Source organism: Phasianus colchicus, chromosome 6 (assembly GCF_987193195.1).
Source record: "Phasianus colchicus chromosome 6, bPhaCol1.hap1.1, whole genome shotgun sequence".
Taxonomy (NCBI): Eukaryota; Metazoa; Chordata; class Aves; order Galliformes; family Phasianidae; genus Phasianus; species Phasianus colchicus.
In genome coordinates, this window is record NC_143441.1 from 48,811,892 (window position 1) to 48,829,650 (window position 17,759).

A 17,759-nucleotide genomic window follows, 5' to 3' on the forward strand; every position below is an offset into this window, starting at 1 on the left:
AAGAAAGTTCTGACAGCAGCCCACCTACTGACATTAAATTTAGGAGACCTAATCTGTGAGCTCAAACCCACCTAGAATACAGAATTCAAGTTTAGACACAGTTCAAAAGTAATGCTGCTGCTTTGCTCTACTGAACTAAATGCAAAAACCTGAATAGCTACAATACTTCATTTAATGCAGCTTTCATCCTGCTTTCCTCTCCCACTTTGCCCACACCACCCTCCAAGAAGTGATCAGTAGTCAATAACTACACATTAACATCAACGGGTAGATAATCTCTTCATAAAGTCTGGTCTCAAGCCAAAGTCCTGCTCATAAGCAGAAGACAGGAATCACTAGTCAAAGGACACGTCAGAAAAGCTTTTAATTATTATTTGTATTTTGATGGAAATTCCAGCCCTGTTTTATTCTTCATCCATTAGAAACACACTTACCTTTCCCCATGAGTATTTTGCTGGCAGGCGTGTCTGGTTGAAAAGTTTGCTTGTTGCTTTGACAGGAATTCCAGTATACATTTCAGTGAGCACTAGATGACTAGATAGCAGGCATGCCTGGGGGGTCTGAACTTCAACAGAAACAGGAAGGTAGCTGGAAGTAAACACACAGATGGCTTATTGTTATCGTTAATGAGATGTGCTAGACATACAACACATGCTGGAAAGAATGCTGATTATGTTTACTTAGCAATATTAGTGATTAGCTAGTTCTTTGATAGGTTACACGAGCCTATTCTGAGTTTTTGCTATATATTTTTGTTTTAGGAGACAAATCTACCCATGCTGAAAATCACATGTGAATGTCAGGAAAAAATAAAGCAGAATGTGGCTTTTTCCCCTTACCTCCTTTCTCCATTTTCTACTTCTAGTTCTAATACTGTATGGAGGCGCTGACACAGCAATGACACGTACTGAACTGACACACTGCATGTACCCAAAGGAGGTAATTCTTCAGCAGATGGCTGAATGGTAAAGGGAGATACCTGAGAGAGGAGAGAGAGAATAGAAACACTTTTGATGCCCATAAAGCAAGTGTAAAATGCTGTACCCATACACTACAATCGTGCGTCCAGTTTCTCCTCAGACATATCATGTTTCTCTGCCCCTAGAGTCCCATCTGGGTAGATTTTACTACATGCAATGATAGCTTTGTGAAGACCTGGCTAGACAAGGAGAAGGGACTTGGCATCTGTGGGGACAGCTAGTAAAACAGCCGTGAGTTAAGGGAAGGGCTGTCAAACCAAGGGCTTAAAAAAGATGCCTGTGTGTGTGGTGAGGGGGAATGCAAAGCAGTCAGCACTAGTAGCAGTTCCTACTTCCAGAGAGGCTGAACAGCAGCTATGCAAGATGCCAAGGGGAGATCCTTGGACAGAGTCAAAAAAGGAAGGTTGGAAGACCAGAAATAAATTGAAAAAGCACCAGTGTGGGACAGGGGCTGCAGAGATTCAGGAAAAGGAAAGAGGCAGCTTTTATGCAGGAGGAAGTAAGAAATTGATCTATCATCTCCACTGCAATATGAATGGGCTCTGGGGTGATAAATTCAACAGATTAAGTCTCTACAATCTCTGAGGTCCTAGGAAATGTTGATAATGCAGGGAACAAAGGAATAACTAAGTGAGAAAGAAGGGTTTGAGGACCGTGAGGAGCATATCCTGATTCAGGCACTTCTGATTATAGTTGTTTTGGGAAAAAGGGAAAGACAAGTACACACACAGCTGTTCTGCAAGGCTGCCATAGACACCTCTCATAAATCCTTCTCTTTTTCCATCAGATTTCAACCAGAGTTGGTGACACATCTGCATCACGTGTAAGAAAAAAAAATAATAATCCAAAGCTGAAGAAGTCATAAAATTAGAGAGCAGCTTCACACAGCCTTCCATCTCCTGAGATAACCAACAGGAAACTCCTCTTTCAGTGCAGAACTGACACAAGCTGTCCAGGAAAACAAAACATCCAAGCACTGTTTATATCATTTTTGCCACAATAAAAGCAAACAATTCCCTGTATGGTGAGTTATGTAGAAAGACCAGCAAGCATAGCTTGGGTTTTATTACTAGAAAAAGCACTCATACTGAAGTCCAGATATCCTCACTTCCCTTTAATGTCAATGGTGTGGGAAGAGTGCTGAGAAGCCTTATCAGAATGAGAAGGTCTTACTCCCTTACATACATTAGCAGCAGCCTAAATCCCTAACACAGAGGAAATACTCCATGACTCTTTCAATCATGGTGAAATTAACAAAAGTTTTAAAAAACCCAAACTTCATATACATTTAATTTCCAAAAAACCTGTGCACTTCATAGAATAATAGATTGGTTTGTGTTGGAATGGACCTTTAAGATCATGTAGTTCCAGACCCTTGCTGTAGGCAGGGCCATCTCCCTCTAGTTGCTCACAGCCCCATCCAAACTGGCCTTAAGTAACTGCAGAACCAGCTGCATAAGGAACTGCAGAAATCGAAACTTTTCCTATCTGGAATGAAAAGTACAGCTGTTAAGCCTGAGGAAGTAATATCTAAAGAAGGAGCATGGTAAGCTGTAGCAGTTACTTACCTCTTCATTCCTTTCAGCTAGACAAACCTGGCTTTCTTGTATTCTCCACCGTGCTGGCAGCTGGCACAGATTTTGAATCTCAAAGGTTCCTACCACACTCTCACCTGGCTTAATCAAACCTAAGCGGAGTGAGGGAACACCAATATGAAGAAGAGGACCCTGGAACACAAGAAAACAGATGGCAAAATGGACTTTTCTGCCAAAACTCCATAATTAAAAAGCATAGGCTAAGATTAATGTTCTACTTCACAGAGAAAAGCAGAAAGCAAATGCCTTGTGTGTAATAGAGAAAAATCTTACTGTTGGGGGAATATCAGCATTTACACAGTTGTTACTAGACAGCAAAAATGCTTCATATTTGTAACTGCCTTAGATCTGTTGGCCTTCAAGAAGCAAAAAGCTTAACAGAGCCAACAGCCTGGCACTGCAACACCAGGCTGGCTCTCACCTTAAAAGCAGCCTCAACGTGCAGCACAACTGGCTCTGCAGAATGTTCAATTTGACACTGCAGGTTATGGCTGACACACCCAGGTCTGATTCCAGTAATCATCAGTTCAAATTCACAGTATTTATTCCTATCTAGAAAAGAAAAAAAATATAGAATCAAAGTCTCACCTTCTTGAACAGAAATAAGCTGCTGTAAGGCTGGAACTGAAGCTCTTGGAAACAAATGAAGCTTCCTGCTGGCTCCTGCTGGGGATCAGCCCTATCTGACACCTTGCAATATAATGTTCTACAACTTTTCTCATTTACTTGTACCAATTTAAATATTTCTATCATTAACTGATACTCGTAAGTCACAGAAACTTTACCTATAACACCAGTAGGAGGTTCAACTTCCATAATGGCACAGTCTGTGATATTCTCCCATGTATACTTGATCAATGACTTGCTGTTATTCCACATCTGAAACAATTAAAATTAAAGTTAATTAACATACCAGAAGTTTGCACAGCAACGAGTCCATATGCTGAGAGCAGTGATGCACTGTGAACTAGGTATTGCAAGTCTCACATCACATACTTATACTGCAAACTGTAATGACATCCTGATCCCCAATAAATCATAGAATCGTAGGATCATAGAATGGCCTGGGTTGAAAAGGACCACAATGCTCATCCAGTTCCAACCCCCTTCTATATGCAGGGTCACCAACCAGCAGACCAGGCTGCCCAGAGCCACATCCAGCCTGGCCTTGAATGCCTGCAGGGATGGGGCATCCACAACCTCCTTGGGCAACCTGTTCCAGTGCATCACCACCCTCTGGCTGAAAAACTGCCTCCTAATATCTAACCTAACCCCCCCCTGTCTCAGTTTAAAACCATTCCCCCTTGTCCTATCACTATCCACCCCCGTAAACAGCCGTTTCCCCTCCTGTTTATACACTCCCTTCAAGTATTGGAAGGCCACAATGAGGTCTCTTTCTCTTCTCTAAATGTTAGTGCCTACTAAATTAGTTTGAATCCAGCTCTAGCATACTGTATCTTCACCTGAATCTTGACACAAACTGAACTAACTCAAAGTGGAAAGGCATGGAACATTTAACCTCTGACTTGAACACTACCAATCCAGTGCTGTGCTCTGTTTTCATTTTTCATCCTGCCACCTTCCCTCTGTCATGTAAAACAAAGACAAGAAGTAGGATTTGGCTGACTGGATTTCAGATGTCTTCAAAGTGGCTGAGAGCTCCCTGTCTGATCTCATCTTCTAGAGCTCTCTTTGCAGTCACTACTGCCAATTAGACAGTGCTAGCAGCAATACCTCTGAATTATGTTAGCCTGAGAGATGCTAGGAGTCACCCCTTGGATGTCCAAGTACTATAAGGAAAGTTACAGGAGGTGACTCAGAGGTGGAGATCTCTGTCCAAAGCACCATATTTAACTAGATGAATTCAGTGATGAATTCAGATCCCAGATGAATACCTTTGCACTGGGATTTGGTGTTTTCTGAAACTTCAACCCAATGAGTTTCCCAGAACATTACTGCAACCTCTCTAAGAAAAAATGTAAAGATCATTAACTAGGAAGTGTCTTCTTGCCTGGCTATTGCTAATAGACCTATTTTCCCTATTTTCCCCAGCTGAAACTAGAATCAAAACCATCCTGGCCTATAGTGAGATGAATGCTGAGTGAGTGGATTGCAGCAGAAGCTCATTCCGTAATATTCAAGCAGAAATCAACAGAAATTAACTTGGAAATAGGTCTAAGAAGCTTCAGCAGAAGTGATTTCTGTGCCTTTCCTGCTGTAGTCCTTTAAACAAACAGTGTCTCTGTTACAAAGTAATTTAATTATCCGTGGGTTAATTCCTCCCAGCTGGAAAAATCTTGCACTGCAGGGCTGGCAGATGGATAAGCACTGGTTTGTGACCCAGAAAAGCATTTACAAGCGTAATGCTCTGCAATATCAAACCTCAGAGATGAAAACACAGCAAAGCCTTCTGCTTTGAGCACAGGGCTGAGGAGGCCTGCTAAGACATTTCAGCATGGTACTTATGGCTTCCTTTAAAAATATTTGAGAAAAATTAAAATCACATGGATCATCTGATATCTTCTAACAACACCTATGATAGCCAGAGTCACAAAGCAACTGATATAAATGAAGTAGAGAGCAAACAAACCTTAAATGTCCTTCTGACATTTACACCAAGAAAGCTTTCTCCGGGGATGATAACAGCGTACGGTTCAAGAAGAAGCTGAAATGGCTCCGTGGATCCTTTCACTTCTATATCCAGTGCTATTACATCCTCTGCTGTGTATTCTGGCATGTTCTGGAGCATTCTCTCCCTTGCTAAACTTCAGGAGGGAATGTGGTAGAATTATTAACTGTTCAACTTGGCACCATCTTTTAATTGCCAGATCAGAAGTGCAAATTAGCAAAAGCTTCTCCACCACAGACTGCTGGAGTGCAGTAAACCCAGGTTGGAGCAATAAACAACAGGAAGACTTCCAGTAGTCTTTTAACATACTCTGACCCAGAACATTCATGGATTAAATATGTAAGTCATAGACTGCTGTGACAAACAGCAATAACAACAGCTGATGGAAACCTCAGCACAAAGCATAGGAAATGAACAGATAAATGATAATATCTTTCCAGGAGAGGTGCAGCCTCAGCTAGGGCTAAGGCACGTGTTCAGACACGAGGAAAGACTGAGATAAGCTATTTGTACCACTGTTGGCTGTGCATACAAAATCCTTTACAACTGTCAGTCCACCGTAAGTAGAAAGATAGAGAACTCCAGTGATGTAATGCAATAGAATAGGTAAAAAGTGGCTGGAAGGTACTGATTCTCAGCTTACCTCGGTGATTCTGGGATGTCCCTCAGAACCAGCTGTATCACACTGTGGTAAATCTTCAGCTGTAAGATAAAGAGGGGATTTTCTTCTCAAGTAATTGGCTATGTTGAGAATTCAAAAAACTGAGATGAAAACTGAGTTTACATTTAAATAATGAACAATCATCACTGGATCCTAAACTCTGATAAACTATATTCAAAATCTAGAGGTACTAACAGAAAACATGTTTGACTGCAAAACATTAAGCCAAGATTCTGATCTCATGGCGTATGGTTCCAAGAAAAACACTTATTTTTGACATGCTAGTTATTATCTCCCTGGTATATTGCATACTACACACAAACATCTGCAAATACTCTGCAAATGAAGATTAGTGTTGCTGTGCTTTAGCCACTTTAGGACATTTAACTTACTTGGCCATCAATTTAATTTTGAATAAAAACCACTGTTTTTGCCATGATGGGATAAAGAAAATACCTCTTGTATTCAAACAGAAACACAACCACAGAGGCAGGCCTTAAATCTGAAGGGTTGTGCAGAGGATTTGTTTGTTTGCAGAGAGATATTTATCTAAGTGCAGATGTAAACTTCAAATATTTGTGTTAATAAATTAAAATCTTGAAAATATCACTAATATATTTTCATATTGACTCATTGAAGTGTTTTCTTACAAGCTAATTTCTCTTCCACACTTACTTGAGGCATTCCTATGTCTGTCAATCATCACAACATGGGATATTTGTACTCATGGGTTTAGCCTGGATCAAGTTTCTTTAAATGCAGTGAGCTCATACTCCTTATTTACGAGGATGAGAGAACAGACACGAAGACAGACATCCATCAGTTCAGCTGCACTCAAACACCACTGCACCCTGTACCACAGCTGCATATCATCACTCCTCTGACAAAGGCTACTGCTAGAACTTCACCACAGAGCTGTTCTCTGGACCCTTCTCAGCCCAAATAAGCTATGGCTGGAAAGAGTTGAGATCACCAGTTTGGGCTGTGGTAGGTATAGGGCAGATCCTCAAAGCAGACCCAAAGTACCAGGTCAGTGTGAAGGGGCTGGTAGTGGTACAAATGGCAGCTTTACCAGCCAGCACAGCTGCAGCTCAGAGAATGTGTCCACAGTCTCAGTCTAACGTTAATGCTGTCCAATCAGTACCAAAAATCACATGAGATCAGAAGCTGCCTCATGCTTTGCAGTCAAAATATGTTTTCTTTTAGTTTTGAACACTGTTTATTAGAGCATAGTACCAGCTAATTGCATTTAATTCACAAAGATGCACAGCAAGGGTTTTATGACTTGCATAAAAACACACAGCTGGAGTTTGTAGATAGGAAGGAATCACAAACCATACCTCCTGTGGAGTGTAAGTGAGGGTAAAGTCATGATCAGAGTAGGGAAGCAGAACTCCCTGCTCAGGACTCAGGGAGAAAGCCAACTCAGTCTCTCGGTTGTATTCAAGTGTCACGGAGTGTGCAGTTTCTTCTGGCAATATTGGTTGCAGATTGGGCTTTATTATCTGCCAGTAAAAAGGAAGTTCTACGTGGCTACAAAGAGATCGACAAACAAGAGAATAAAGCTATCATTTAAAAAAAAAAATTAGATGCTGAGAAAATTTTGGCAGAAAACTTTTAGTTATTTTATTTTTTTTTTTTTCATGTAGATAATTCCTCTCTTTAGAATTGCAGGGGATTACAGTTGCCAGTTCTTGTGAGCTACCAAGCTGACAAGACAGCACAGGCAGACTACATAAATTCCACAGAGAACATGATAATATATTGAAGGAAGTTATGCACATATATTTATGCAAGAGATTTTAATGCTTTCTTATTTTAAGCTCGAGGAAGGAAGGTTAAATTAGATGTCAGGGGGAAGTTCTTCACAGAGAGAGTGCCTGGAGAGGCTGTGGATGCCCCATCCCTGGAGGTGTTCAAGGCCAGGTTGGATGGGGCCCTGGGCAGCCTGGTCTAGTATTAAATGGGGAGGTTGGTGGCCCTGCATGTGGTAGGGGGTTGGAGATTCATGATCCCTGAGATCCCTTCCAACCCTGGCCATTCTGTGATGATTCTATGATTTATGGAATTCATCATGTAATTCAACTTTTAAGGAACACTAAAACTCTTTTTTCAAGAATTTGAAATCAACAGGACCATTCCTTCTGATACCAGTATGTTTGCATTGGATCATTGCTAATGATCTACATAACATTCTGAATTTAATCCAAGGTCTGGTTTTTAACATGTCAACAAACTGGGGCTCCAGCGAAGATTACATCAGTAATCCAGAAAATGTTGCTTAACTGGGTTGTTTCAGCAGAAGTATATCCCATGGGATGAGTTCATAGGTTTTAAACCTTGTAACCTTGTTCGTTTTGAACTCAAGAACTTAGCCTTAGAAAGTGGAGAGGGGACAGCGGAGTTTCAAAATGAAAATAATGACAAAAAAAAAAAAAAAAAAAAAAAACCAAACAACTCTTTGTATTGCTTTCTATAGCATCATTAAGTTTTCTCTTTACTGAGTTCAGTCTAAGACTGTCCAGCTTTGTTTAACACAAACCTATCACCATGGCAAATGCTGTCATGATCCTAAAGCAGAGAAAATTCTTCAGGAGATGAATATTGACAGACAGTCACATCCTTCTATCCTGTTAGATACAGCAGCTAGTTCTCCAAGTCATCCTTATGCTGAAACAACTCTGTTCTGGTATAATGTATGTTTGGCTTCTAGGCCAGGTAGAATCCCAGAAATGTGCTGTAGCAAGTAATGATTTACATGAGTGTATCTAGAAATAGCACTGAGCTTTTCACAGCCCTTACAGTTTCTAGCCTCTGGTTATCAGAATCATACAAATTAGTGTATTATTACTGTTAGAGTAATCAGTATTCTACCATGCTCAGTACAATGTAATTACAGAGGGACATATTCTTTGACTTCAAATAGAGCTTATATTTAAATCTATTAGGGGACAACAGTTGGAATCGTGAAAATTTTAACCTGAGCTAATCACACTGGGTTCCCTTTTAAAATAGGAGATCTGGTGCAGTCCAGGATGCGCTGTCTCATTCTATGGGAGGTGCCTACAATCAGTCCAGATTTGCATCCTAAAATGCACCTATTTCCCTGCTCTATGAAAGAATAGGTGTATAGCTGCTTAGCTAGACAGGCGTGTATCACAGAATCACCCAGGTTGGAAGGGACCTCAAGGATCATGAAGCTCCAACCCCCCTTGCCACATGCAGGGCCACCAACCTCCCCACTTAATACCAGACCAGGCTGCCCAGGGCCCCATCCTACCTGGCCTTGAACACCTCCAGGGACAGGGTGCTTCATTCTATTGTACAAATACACATTGTAGATGCAAAGTTAGATGACATAAAACCTAGACAACCCCCTTAAATACTTCCTGCAATCATCCTTGTCTTGTCATATTTTGAACCTTAATTACTACACAACAAAGCAAAACGCTTCCACACAAAGTTCAACAAGCACATGAAGACTTCTGCAGTCTGAGAGAGTATGGCATCACAAATGAGATCTCTACCAGTACATTCCAACTGCAGAACATTATGCTATTAGTAGTGGTTACTTACGTAGAGTTTCTTATAACCAGGTTCTTCTGTGTGGTGGTATGTGGGTTCTGGGGGTCAAATCGTACGAGGTGCTGAGCTGTTACATCAGTGACTTCACCAGGTTCAGGGCTGCTTTCTCCGCCTGTAACATGCAAAAGCTCCAGAGCTATCAGCTGTCCAACCCCTTGAAGAAATAAATAAGTATTATTGTTTACCATCTGGCTACTGACTTTGCTATATTACTCATTAACACCAAATGTCAGCAGTGGCCATTACTGATTATATCTTGATTATGTATGGTGTTTCCTCAACTTTCAGAGCTCAGTACAGTGTTTTTCCTGGTGTTGTTTTGATTATCACCATCTATCAGTAGAGATCCTCACTTTATGAGCTTAACAGATTTGGATTTCATGGCTACAGCCTCAGCTCATTTACATCAGCATTGTTTCATTAAAGACAGCTGAACATTTGTAATGGTTGATCATGTGGCTCCTAGTATAATAAGAATAAGCAGCAAAAGCATTATTAAAAATTACTGAATGAAATACCCATAGTAAGGTGATTGTATGGATCTGAAGTTGAGCCTAATGTCACAGTACTCACATCAGAGGACAAGCACTCACATTTGCAATAATTTAAACTGGTTTCAGTTGTCAACCAAAGACTGCCCATCTCTCCTTAACCCAAGATATGCCCCAAATTTGCTTCGCACCCATATCTCCATTAACCACCACTCACATTATGAGGATCTGCAGTGTTAGAAGGACATTAGGAACAAACCTGTGACTGTAATATAGTTGACCTGGCAGTTGTCACAAACAATGGTGTATATTTGTTCTGAGACTTCTGGCAAAGAAGGGAAAAACAGTACCTGAAAGAGAAAAGGGCAGTAGTGATGTCCATAACTGACTTTTCTTCGGGAAGTCATAAACTTAAATTTATAAGTGCTCAGTAACAGTCCTCGTGATTAATGACTTCATAATCCTACATTTACGATAATAATAAATAATCTTACGTTTACAAGAAGCAGACAGAGCCAAGTTCCCTTAACACAGACCCAAAAGAAATAGGTGCCTTCTGAGTAACTACACCTACATATGTGTATCTGGTCAGTCACCACAGGCTGCCTTTGTGGTCCCTGTGGTTGGAGGCAGTTTATTACATCAGTCATACAAACTGCACCCTCACAATCAGTTCTGTCCTCCTTGAGCAAAGCCAATGCTGCCTGTAAAGCTCCAGCACTGTGAGCAGGGCCAGCTGCTGTGTGCCCTTCCTTAGATTCACTTAAGAAAAAAAAGATTCAGGTCCCAAACTACATAACCTTTGGTTCTGGTACCACGTGCCATGTTTTCTTCTGTTATCCATTACTGCCTACAAGTCTGACGTGCTAAATCCACCTCCTCTTCCACATGTGTGGCCCTCCTGAAGCAATGCAGCTGGGAAGTGAGAAGAGGAACTAACTCTTGTCCTTTACCCACACCTGCATGACACGATGCTTTTAGCAGCAGCCAGGAGGAACTGGAGAAAGGCAGGGCTGGAGGCTGGCTGTGTTCCCTGTACCATTCATCCTCTCCCCATAGTGATGCAATGATAAAATGTGGCTGTTGGTGAAAGCAGATGTGGCGGCCTGTACAACTGCTGCAGGATCTTTTTCAGTAAACAGCAGAGCAGTAATGAAAGACTTGTACCTGCTGCTCTATGCTGAAATAATTTGTTTTCCAAAATATCTTTCCAAGAAAGCTCTCAAAGGAAAAGTTTCTTGGACTTAATGTCCCAGCTGGAGTAAAATAAGGACTCCCGTGTTCTTTGATTCCTGTTTTCTCTAACGGGATTCTTTGAATGGGAAGAATCTGGCTGATCTCTGAGTAGGTAAGACTTAGAAGCTATAATGAAAGACCCTTCTGTAGGGTTCACAGCTGCAATTCTTCCAGAATAATTCCACAAAAGGTCTTAAACATTTTTTGTTCATACAAACTCAAATTTGCAGAGTACAGACCTCATAAAATTATGCTGTTTTCCTAACATATTATAAAGTACAAATACTTTCCATAGCAGTATATACTAACCTTCACTTTTGTACTCTGCCCTGGAGATAGCTCAAAAACAGCAGGATAGATCCCAAAGGGATCCTGTATCACAAAACCAAGAGTGGCAACAGCCTAAGAGTTTCAGGGGGAAAAGAAATAAATAAGAAAAAAAGATAAAATTAAATCAGCTTGTTGTTTTCACAATAAAGTGTTACCTAAAATAGGAGGTATACATCACTATTCTATGCCTTCCCATTTCACACATCTCTAAAGTATGTGGCTTAAGTATAGGGCTTAGCTAGAATAAACACTCCATGTTTTCTAATTACCTTGATGAAAGCAAAAGGAAGAAAGGTGCTGTCTCCAGAGACAAATGTTCACATCAGGAGCTCTAACACACTTCATCACAGAAGAAACCTATAGCTTTGGAAGGTGGAATTTGATGATCTTTAAGATCCCTTCCAATCTAAGCCATTCTATGGAACAGTTATGCCTGAGCACAGGAGCTGTATCTGTTTCTATGTGCTTATGACTCTAAACTGGATCTGCAGTATTTCAGGAGGGATAACCTAGCACATCAGGTATTCCAATAGCATTTACTTCCAACAAATGAAAGGCCAGTCCACCAGTCATATTTTATCTTTGTCCACACCACTTAGACACTGTTTTGTGATGGCAAGCTAAAAAAAAGCAGTACTGGAGTGGACTGCTAGGGCCTGCAGGTGCAGCCAGGTCAATAAGTGATATTTTTGGTGGGCAGGAAAACAGCTCAAGCAATGCTAGAACTGGTTGCATTTCTGTGCCCTTTATGAGTAATAAACTGACCACTCCTCCCAGAGGCGAGTCAGAGGGCAAGCAGGAGGACAGACAGGGAGACTGGGCTGGAGAATAAATGTGAATCCCTGAAGGAATGCAACAGTACAGATGTATCCAGTAAGGCCTTAAGACTTTGGTGCTACTATACCATCCTTATCTCAAAAGCCTTCACAGCAGGGCTCCAACAGCATACCATGTCCAGGGACAGTGGCCTCAATTGTGCCATGGGAGGTTTAGGTTGGATATCAGGAAAAAACTTCTTTGCAGAAAGGGTTGTTTTGCACTGGAACAGGCTTCCTAGGGAGGTGGCTGAGTTAATATCCCTGGATGTGTTTAAAAACTGTTTGGATGTGGTGCTCAAGGACATGACTTAGCGGAGGGTTGTAGAGTTACAGTAGTATGGTTAGGTTGTGGTTAGACTCGATGATCTTTAATGTCTTTTCCAACCTGAGCAATTCTATGATTCTGTGATTTTCCTTCTCATCACTCACCCTGAAATTAGGAGGTGGCCAGGCCTTGTGTGGCATTATGCAAAACTTCCCAGAGCTAAATCCCTCATTTCTGCATAAAAACACTGTTACTTTTATTCCTCCAACAAGGCAGAAACCACAGTCTATAATATCAGGCACTGCAATGAGGAACACAGAAAATCAGTTATACACAGACAGTGAAAGGCAGCAGATGGCAAAACCAGTTAGTTCTTAACCAACTTTTTAAAGACAACTGCTACGTATGAGTATGTCATCCTAAAAAGCCTTACACTCTTTCCATTTGAAAGTAAAACAGTATGAGTTGCGTATTTCTGCATTCATCCTACATTTGAATGGTGCTTCGTACTAAAAAACTCCATTGCATGATGGCAATGGAGTTTTTTTTTTTCAAAAAGATCAGTGTAACAGGAGAGCAATGTTTAAACAAAAGCAATGTTGTGGAATAGTTGCTCTGGTTGCTGCAGCTGAGGTTAAATATTTGATAGATGAATTCTACAGGTCTGCCATATCAATATACAGTGAATGCAACACAGAATGAATATTAATGAATAACAGTAAATATTTATAATTAAAAAGTAATTCCTTAATGTTTAGAGTTAGAAGTTTAGGAATTGACATGATATGATCATAGAAGAGTTGTTCTTTTCTCTAGTGCAGTGAAAAAAATGAGCTCCATGTGGCACATACAAATAATTTATGAAAAAATTGACAGGATTGCATTTTAATAGCTAAGAAACTTATTAGGAGTGAAAATGAGATGGATGTCAAAACGTAGAAAAAGCATTGCCACGTTTATCCGCATTTGTTTTGCAACGTAAAATGGAAACAGTCAAATTTTTAAAAAAATCCATTTAAAATAAGAGAAACTTAAGAATTGGACATTACTGACATGTTAGCACTGGAGGTGGTCTTTTAGCTTGAATTGGGATCAGAAGAGGTTCCGATACTTGAGTCTCCACTAATATATGATCTTCATAATCTGCTAGACTTTCAGGAACAAATTGTACTGTATACTGGCATGTCATCCCAGGAGCAATCATTCCTCCCTTTCCTGGAAATTTTCCTTGGAAAAAAAAAATGCAAAGAAGTAAAAAATCACAACCTCCCAAAGTTGGCGTAGTTCTTCATGATCACGAGTCTCTCTGGAAAGGTGCCTGTAACCTCTCCCCATGTATTGCCTAGGTCAAGCTGATAAAAACCACAGAGGACCTGCCAGTGCAATCTCTGCATACGTCAATCTTTCACTGAACTCAGAAGAATTTTTCTTGGTCTGAAATACCCTTTTCATAAGTACAGAAATAAAATGAGGAGAAGCATGGACATATTACCCAGTTTCCCTCTGCAAACAACAAGATTTACAGGTGTGCATTTAACGTTTAAACATTCCTACAGTGGTTTGACCATGATACCACAATCTCTTTAGATAGTCTAATCTCATGCCTGGCTAAACTATTGTAGGAAGGATATTTTCATTGCTCTTCCTCAACTGAGTCTTCCTTGCTGCAATTTAAGTATGCTGTTTCTTGACCTCTCTTCACACTAATTTCAATGGATGCTTAATCTGTTCCTAGATGAGTTTTGGCTAAGCTTCAGTCTAAATATTCCACAGATACATATCCATCTGATTTCAAAGATTTTAATGTTAATCTTCTCAAATAATTCATTAGGCCTTTTGAATCTGCTTTTGAGTTGCATGTGAATGGTCCCAGAAATGCAAAACATTAAGTTTCTAAAGAACTGAGCGGATTATTGTACTATCCAGAGCAGTATGCATAGCTGAACAAAGCATAGAGTCTCTGAAAACCCTTTGCTGAAGCAGATACATTAGATCTTTTAAGTAAGTTTTATCATCTTAAAGGCAGTAAAAAGAACACTTACCTGGCCCAATGGCAAATACTGAAGTGGAGGGAGGAATAACTCTTACACGATGACATGTTGAAGTGATGTTCTGTAGCTCTACAGTTATCTTAATTTAAAAAGAAAATATAATACTACATTGTGTTTATTGTCACTCATAATGGTTGCAAATCCCTACTGCTTTGCAAGTAGTACCTCATTTATCATCAAGACAGGCCTTAAAATCAGGAATACTGCACAAGCTGAAACGGATCATTTTTCTCAATTTATTCAATGAAGTTTCTGTCAAACACTACCAAAACCAAGTAGAGACTGGAAAAGATTCTCTTTAGTTAGTGTTAGTTGCATGTGTGAAAGGATATCTTGAAGGAAGCTAAAGGGTCATTAAATCAATATAAAGAAGCTCAGATTTCTGTTGAACTGAGGGATGCCAAAAGATTGGGTGAAATACATAGATCATGGCAGGACAAAATGCTTCACAGTGGCCAAACAAACTCCCTACAAAGAAGTTCTCACCTCGTAAAGCTGGCCAACTTCATAATCAGAGAACAAAAGAGTAGGTGGATTGGCAAGAAACACAGGAACAAATGAGGTATCACTGGAAAAAAAAAAAAAAAAAGAAGAAGAAAAGAAAGAAAGAAAGAAAATGACATTATTTTACTGCTGGTTCTTTAAATATTGACAAAATGAACATTTTCAAAGTGTATACTTTTGGAAAAAAATCAGAATAGACATGCTGTTTCATAAGAGGCCACATATTTAGCTTAAAAAATCCATGTGCAAATCCAAAGTAATTCTATAATGGAGCTCTCTGTGGGTTGCAGCTCAGAAGCAATAAAATGTAGACACTGCTTACCCTGTGTTACACTCTGCTTCTCTGCTGCTCATGATCTGTTCCACCTGTCCCTGTGACATGACGAGAGATTTGCCTCCATGCAGAGCATTTGGTGGGAAAAAGCGGGGATTCTTCAGAAAATTCTGTCTTTTCTCAAGTTTGGCAAAGTAAGCACGCTCTTCTTCTCTCTCTGCTTTGCACTTACTGCCTTTCCAGTCTGCCTTCTGTGAGGCACTAGATTTCTTTGAAAAACAAAGAGATCATGATGCAAAATTTAACACCGAAACTCTGAGGACAAGGGAAAAGGTAACTATATATGGCTTATGAAAGCATCAAAACTTGAGAGAAAAATATATTTCTCTTTTCATAGAATGGCCTGGGTTGAAAAGGACCACAGGGATCATCTAGTTCCAACCCCCTGCTGTGTGCAGGGTCACCAACCAGCAGACCAGGCTGCCCAGAGCCACATCCAGCCTGGCCTTGAATGCCTGCAGGGATGGGGCATCCACAACCTCCTTGGGCAACCTGTTCCAGTGTGTCACCACCTTCTGAGTGAAAAACTTCCTCCTAATATCTAACCTAAACCTCCCCTGTCTCAGTTTAAAACCATTCCCCCTTGTCCTATCACTATCCACCCTCACAAACAGCTGTTTTTCCCCCTCCTGTTTATACGCTCCCTTCAAGGACTGGAAGGCCACAATGAGGTCTCCTTGGAGCCTTCTCTTCTCCAAGCTAAACAAGCCCAGTTCCCTCAACCTTTCTTTATAGGAGAGATGCTCCAGAACAAAGCGAAAAAATTCTGGAGACACATCAGTAATGCACAGACATAAACTTTTTGTTCCAGGATTAGCAACAGAACCTACAATTCTGACAGACTAAAACCAATAAATCATAAAATGTACCTTACTGGTCTTTTTGGTCTGGTGATAAGAGTCTGGAGTTGAAGGTAGAGTTAATGTGGATAAAGATACACTTGGTAGACGACCAGATATTTTCTGGAGATGCGCAGACATCTGGTCACATGAGCGTGAGGAAATGCGCTGCTTAAAACTGAATGTCTCCTTGACGTAGCCAGGTTCTGGTTTTCCTGTAATTCAAAGGAAAATGTAATTTTGAAAGGGAAGAACATGAATGATAAGCATTTATTCTAAGCACGGGTGTATGAGTTTAGTTTGGTCTTGTCAATGGTAAAATGATACCCTGCGAATCCTCTCAAATTTCATTTGTATTTATAGCTTATTTTGCACAAATGAAACAAAGTAATTTAATAACAAAACTTTTATAAGTATCAGATAAACAAGCTACATAGAAAGAAAGCTATATTACTGCCAGAAGGCTGTTTTAATCCTACAAGCAGGACTTAAAGGAGTGTCCTGTTGGGTTTACAATAAGTTCTATATGATGGTCGAATGATAGTCAGAAAATTGACAAGATGGATCATTTCAATCCATGCTCCTATTCTTCAACAGTGAAATCAAGGATACTTGGAGTATTTAGATTATTGACTTTGTTTTGAATTACAATGGGTAAACAACCCAAATCTCGGAATTTGTGATTACACAGTTTAGTCTGAAAGGTCTATGAAGAAAAGTCTTGACATTGTTCCAAAGATTTCCATCATTGTCTTAATTTGAAAATTAAACTGAAATATTGACTAATCTGAAAATTTTAATATCAACCTATAGAATACAGTTTTATCTCATTGAAAATGTTTTTTACCTCGATATAACCACTTCTCTACTTTGTATACAACATGTAGTTTCAGCAATATGCAAATGAAATTGAATAGAGGCAGAGAAGTTACAATTAATACTGAACTGCAAGCAAATGTGTGACCACCATTAAATTTAAACTCATGAATCCATTAATTCCAGAGGACAATAATTTTAAGTTACCAATCTTGTTTTGACACTGTATCCCCTTGATACCCTTTAGGCTGTTTTACACTCTCCTAAAGCAGAAAGAATAGAGCTGTGTCCTCTAATGCTTCAGTTCTTATAGATTGTTCTGAAAAGTCTCAATTATTCTCTTCTGTAAAAGTTACCTTTTGGTGCTCTAGTAACAGGTAATTTATCAGTGATGTAATCATCAGGACAGGTTAAATGATTTTTTCTGAGAAGTTCATTATCCACAATCCACCTAAAAGAAGATGCCACTACAACAGCAAAAGATGAAAACAAAGATAAGCACTAAAGCTTAGCTCCTGAAAGTCAGCCCAAAATTTTGCTCTCTTTTTAGTTCACTATCAGGCAATATTTTTGGTTAGATAAACAATCTAGTATTTTAATCCAAGGATGTGGACATGCATCTCCA

At 39.9% G+C, this 17,759-nt stretch overlaps 1 protein-coding gene across 2 annotated transcripts in view; it reads right to left on the minus strand.

Annotated features, from left to right (window-relative positions):
• The window catches only part of DLEC1 (DLEC1 cilia and flagella associated protein), a 37,225-nt gene that overhangs the window by 16,517 nt on the left and 2,949 nt on the right, over positions 1–17,759 (minus strand). For both annotated transcript variants that reach the window (XM_031607817.2, XM_031607816.2), the window contains exons 4-21: positions 17,491–17,601; positions 16,349–16,533; positions 15,468–15,688; positions 15,128–15,209; positions 14,633–14,720; positions 13,644–13,817; positions 12,755–12,891; positions 11,487–11,579; positions 10,201–10,291; positions 9,442–9,604; positions 7,206–7,398; positions 5,848–5,906; positions 5,166–5,340; positions 3,361–3,454; positions 2,997–3,127; positions 2,549–2,707; positions 840–979; positions 435–588 (exon numbers count right to left, since the gene is read on the minus strand). In XM_031607817.2, the coding sequence (XP_031463677.2) occupies positions 435–588; positions 840–979; positions 2,549–2,707; positions 2,997–3,127; positions 3,361–3,454; positions 5,166–5,340; positions 5,848–5,906; positions 7,206–7,398; positions 9,442–9,604; positions 10,201–10,291; positions 11,487–11,579; positions 12,755–12,891; positions 13,644–13,817; positions 14,633–14,720; positions 15,128–15,209; positions 15,468–15,688; positions 16,349–16,533; positions 17,491–17,601 (2,450 nt within the window). The remainder of the gene's footprint in view (positions 1–434; positions 589–839; positions 980–2,548; positions 2,708–2,996; positions 3,128–3,360; positions 3,455–5,165; positions 5,341–5,847; positions 5,907–7,205; positions 7,399–9,441; positions 9,605–10,200; positions 10,292–11,486; positions 11,580–12,754; positions 12,892–13,643; positions 13,818–14,632; positions 14,721–15,127; positions 15,210–15,467; positions 15,689–16,348; positions 16,534–17,490; positions 17,602–17,759) is intronic.